The sequence below is a fragment of the Octopus bimaculoides genome, chromosome 9 (assembly GCF_001194135.2).
Source record: "Octopus bimaculoides isolate UCB-OBI-ISO-001 chromosome 9, ASM119413v2, whole genome shotgun sequence".
Lineage (NCBI taxonomy): Eukaryota > Metazoa > Mollusca > Cephalopoda > Octopoda > Octopodidae > Octopus > Octopus bimaculoides.
In genome coordinates, this window is record NC_068989.1 from 75,252,681 (window position 1) to 75,258,237 (window position 5,557).

General features: G+C 36.2%; 1 protein-coding gene across 1 annotated transcript in view; it reads left to right on the forward strand.

The window, feature by feature from the left end:
* LOC106877198 (importin-5) overlaps nucleotides 1–5,557 on the forward strand; it is a 101,749-nt gene that overhangs the window by 94,873 nt on the left and 1,319 nt on the right. The window contains exons 24-27 of the mRNA XM_014926042.2: nucleotides 391–465; nucleotides 1,698–1,842; nucleotides 3,228–3,456; nucleotides 4,408–4,549. Coding sequence (XP_014781528.1) covers nucleotides 391–465; nucleotides 1,698–1,842; nucleotides 3,228–3,456; nucleotides 4,408–4,549 — 591 coding nt within the window. The remainder of the gene's footprint in view (nucleotides 1–390; nucleotides 466–1,697; nucleotides 1,843–3,227; nucleotides 3,457–4,407; nucleotides 4,550–5,557) is intronic.

Genomic DNA, 5,557 nt, shown 5'->3' on the forward strand with positions numbered 1-5,557 from the left:
CATCCTATCACTCTTTTACTCTATGATAAAGGGACATAATTTGATGTTCCAGTTTGCACTCCTATGCCCAGGCAATAACACATGCGCACGCGCACGACAGGCTTACACATAATTTTTGCTTACCAAATTCCATTCACAAGGTATTGATTAGCCCATGTTTACACTAGAAGACATTTATCCAAAGTGCTACATTGAAGGATTAAACTGGGAAACATGATGAAGTAAATATATTAACCCCATGGCTATGCGTACACCTATCTGTTTCTCCCTCTGTCTCTCTCTCTCATTCAGAGACAATTGGAGATTCTTGATGTTTTCAGTAATAAATATTAAATATAAGTTTCGTGGATTTTATCATTTCATCTGTTAATTCTATTATCACCACCACAGAATCCAGACCGACCCTGGGCTGACCGACAATGGGGGTTGTGTGTTTGGGATGATGTTGTTGAACATACAGATGTTGTAAGTACAAGCTCTTTTACTTTGTCTGTTTCATAAGGTCATTTATTTATATTGGACTACGCGTTTGTTGTATGTGTGTAATTAGATGTGAACCTTAAAACTGCACACCCTTATTTTAATTCATTTATTGATTGCAGTCTTTTAAATTCAAGTGTATACATCAATTGGAATTAACCCAGCACATATTTTATTGGCTGTTACTAATTTGGTTGATCTCAGAAGTACAGAAACCAAAATAGATTTGAGGAGATAATTAAAAAAAAAAAAATTTGATCAGTGAGAGTGGGGCATCTTTCTGGAAATATGCTTGAATTATTGAGCAATAAATGTGATGCTTGCCATTATGTCTAGTCAAAAGTCAGTAAATGTTAGCACATTTTAGACTGCATATAACCCAATTATTAAGATATAGTCCAGTTATTAACATGCATATAGAGCAGGTGATTAAGGTCTTATTATCCCACAGTAGGGTTTAAATGTTTTGATAAGGTATGGCACAAAATGGCTTCAAATGCAAAGCCTGTGGAATATCATATGAAGAAGGGATATGAGAGAAAACTGTTTTGTATAGTGCACTATCCTACAATGAAGTTTACTACAGTTGCTGAGTCTCCCCAAAACAGGTGGATAGCTACAAACACTAAAACTCAAAGCATTATTATATACCAAGAAAATTTTGAGAAACAGAAGAAAATAAACACTTGTTATCATTGCTTTAAAAGAAAATTATTATTTTAAGTTGGTGTGGTGAGTTAGAAAAATTGTTAGCACACTGGACAAAATGCCTAGCAGCATTTTGTCTTTACATTGAAATACTGCTGAAGTCAAGTGTGCCTTTTATCCTTTCAGAGCCAATAAGTACCAGTTTTTTTGAGTACTGGAATCGATGTAATTGACTGTCCCTCTCTTTTCCATCATATTTCAGGCCTTGTGCCTATAGTAGAAAGGATTGTTATTATTACTAAGGCAGCAGAATTGTTAACATGCTGCACAAAATACTTTGTGGTATTTCTTCTGGCTCATAATATTCCGAGTTCAGAGTCGAGTGCTGGGATTGACTGTAGTCGACTACCCTTCCCCCTAAATTTCAGGCCTTATGCCTATAGAAGAGATTGTTTAATACTGCTTCTACTACTATTGTTTTTTTTTTTTTATACATTAAAAGGAGAAATGTAAATATCAAACTATTTTATAATTCAGTCTTGTTCTTTCGTTACTTTTTATCTTATTAGGCAGCAATTAAGTACAGAGACTTTTTTGTGCCCCAAATGGTTCAGTCAATCTGTGATAAACGTCCTGAAGTTCGCCAGGCTGCATCTTACGGCATTGGTGTCATGGCAATGTTTGCAGAACCTGTTTTTCATCAAGTCTGCGTCGGTGAGTTTATTTAATCCATCCTCTTACATATTCCGTCTTCTGGTTCCACCTGTTTTGTTTGTTTATCCTCTAACTATGTTTAAAGAGAGCATGGACAAAAAAAAAAAAAAAATCAAATGGTATAGCTATATGGTGAAGAAATTTGTTTCTTAATTTCTTGGTTTTATTGCATTGTTTGGCCCTTTCAGCAAGCATCTTGTATCCTGATCCTAGGCCAACCACTATCATGTGGATGAAATTTAGCTGACAGAAACTAAGCAGAAGTCCACCATGCCATATATATAGTTGAATGTATATGTGTATGTATGTACACACATATAGTTAAACTTCAAAGTCGTGATCAGTCTCTGTTTCTTGTAAAAGTTTGGTAAATGTGTACTCTACTAAAAAGTATTGAGTAATCCTTCAGGTTAATCTTAAATTGTTTTTATATATACTCAACATGGAACAAACATTAATGTTACATCACATATTTACTATATTAATGAGAGTGTATGTTTGTATATCACTGAAAGGCTCTGAAACTGCATCCTTGAGAAAAATAGATTTGATTTTCAAAATCTACATCCCAAGGAGAAGGTTTTCAGTAAATAGTGATTAAAAAATATATTTTGATTATAAGAAATAACTCAACTTTCAGATCACCAAATTTACCTCTCTATATACATACATATATATATATATATATATATATATATATATATATATATACCCCCTCTTCTCTCTGTCTCTCACAGAAAATTCTAGCTTGGAAGTTTTGTTTTTTGATTGGGTAAAAATTATCAAAATTTAAATATGTCACATTTTTCTAAAATTTTGCTGGATTAAATGAATCACAAAATTAGATTCAGTGTGAAAAATTTCAAAATTTGTGATCAAAACAAGAAAATAATATCTCCTCTTTCTATCTGTCTGTCTCTTTGGTCTCTTTGCTAAATAGAATAAGCATTTTAAGGCTGTTTAATTTGTGCTAGAGCAAGGATTAACAGGGGGTGGGGTGACATATGTATAGAGGGAGCTGCAGCTGTGAGGAATGTTGAGTTGAATCTTGGAAACGGTATGAAGGTGGGAGACATGAAAATATTTTGTTGCTTTGTGGGGCATGTTGGATGGAGGGAGAAGATTGAACTTAGCGACAATGGCTGGAATGAGAGACGTATTTAAGAAGAATATTAATACCATCAGTGGAACTGAACCCAAAAGAGTGGTTACAAAGCAAGCTTCTTAACCAGACAACCATACCTGAAATATGTTTTTGGCCCTGAAGAAGAAGGCCAGTTTTAAGGGATCACAATTTTTGTTGTTAAGGAAAATACAATGTCATCACTGAGTGTGAGTCTTCGTATTTTATTGTTCATCGAGTTTTCGCATTTCCTTTCTCTCAGAATCTTTACCAATGTTAGTGAAAGTAATCCAACTACAAGATTCTCGAGAACCAGAAAACCTTAGTGCCACAGAGAACATCATTTCAGCTGTTACCAAAATCTGCAAATATTGTCCAAACCACGTCAACGTAGATGATATTCTGCCTCATTGGCTCAGCTGGTTGCCAATTTGGGAAGACGAAGACGAAGCAGAGCATGTCTACAACTACCTTTGTGATCTAATTCAAATGTAAGTATACATTCTTGTATTCAATTTGCAAACATAAAACAAAGTAGCCTTTACATGTTGTTTGACCTGACAGAATCACCATCATCATCATCTTAATTGTCATTTAATGTCGTTTTCCATTCTGAGTTGAATAGTGTAGTACCAGCTTGGGTGCTTTTTCTGTGATGCCAGCACAGATGCTTTTTACATAGAGCCAGCATGAGTGCCTCTTACATGGTACAAACACAGGTGCATTCTATGTTGTGTTAGCACAGGTGTTTTTTTACACGGCACCAGCCAAATCTCAAATCATAATTCTATTGCCATCATCATTTAACATCCACTTTTCCATGCTTGCCTGGGTCAGACAGAATCTGTAGAGGCAGCATCTGTACAGCTGGATGCCCTTGTTGTCAACCCTCGCCTGTTTCCCATGGGCAGATATATTTTTCACAGAAAACTGAAAATAAATAACATTTGTATGACACAGTTTCCTTCTACCAAATCCACTCACAAGGCATTGGTTGGCCTGGGGCTATAATAGAATACACTTGCCCCAGGTACTGTGTAATTTTTTTTCTTAATTTTTACCAGTCTTATTTTGGAATACATTTTTAGAATTCCTTTTGTGAATGCATCAATGGCAAATGTAGTCACTTCATATCTTGAATCAATGTTTCCTACCTTTTACTTCTAATTTGTGAAAGCATGTGGCCTTAGGGTTAGAGTGTGGCACTCACGGTTTCAAAATCTTGAATTGGGTGGTGTGTCGCTTTCCTGAGCAAAACACTTCATCTCACGTTGCTCCAATCCACCCGGCAATAAATACTACAACAGACTGGCATCTTGTTCAGGGTGGGGATGTTGTGATTTCAGTCAGTTATGTGCCGTAGAAACCTGAGCACCTCAGCCGTGTGAATCCTTATCCTGGAGACTTACTACTTTTACTTTTATTATTAATTTTTATTTCAGAAACAATGTGATAATTCTTGGAGAAAACAACAGCAACTTACCCAGAATTTTCGACATTATGGCAACAACTTTCCACAAGGAAGTTTTGAAAGCAGATAATCCTGTTTATCAAAGAATGCTCAATATTCTGAGGCAAGCCCAGGTAAAAATTTGTCTTCTGTTTTATTTGCTATCTTCTGCTGTCAATATGACTCTTTTTCTGTCTGTCTGTCTCTCTCTCTCTCACTCTCAACTATGTCTAATTAGTTCACCATAGTGGGTAGGTTTAAACATTTTCATATACACATGTTGATACTTAGGAAAACCTCTAGATTTTGTTAGTGAGTACTACAAATGGTAGAGGTGAGCTTCCATCAAATTTACATTCCACTCTTGATTTTTGGTTATAGTTATTCTCACTGACTTACATTTAATGCACACTTAGTGAAATCAACAAGACTCTCCTAGAACATAACCTGCCCTGTGTCTTAAGTTACAATGCTTACATTCCTTGTCCTTGCATGAAAGCATTGAGAAAAATAATCATGACATTATGTTGACATTCCTTATTAAATATCTGTCTTGTAGCTTAGTGCTTTCAAAGACATGGAATGAATAATAATTCCTCACTGCGAAATCAGGTTTGGGTTAGAAAAAAGGAAGAGCATTAAATACATTCCTATTCTGTTGAGGGGACTTTTCTCTTTTCCTTTCTTTACTTTCTCTTGCAAGTTACTCGGGGATCTCACTAATGCTGGGGTCACAGATAAAAAAAAAGCACCCAGTACACATTGTAAAATGGGTTGATGTTAGGAAGAGCAACAGGCTATAGAAACCATGTGGAATCTGATATTGGGGTTTGATGCAGTTCTATGGCTCATTGAATCTCACCAATCTGCCTGATCCATGCTGTATGGCAAGCAAACATTAGATGATGATGATGATGATGATGATGATCTAGCTATAAAGTAATACCGTGGAGGTGCAATGGCCCAGTGGTTAGGGCAGTGGACTCACGATCATAGGATCGCGGTTTCGATTCCCAGACCGAATGCGTGTTTATTGAGCAAAAACACCTAAAGCTCCACGAAGCTCCGGCAGGGGATGGTGGCGAACCCTGCTGTACTCTTTCACCACAACTTTCTCTCACTCTTACTTCCTGTTTCTGTTG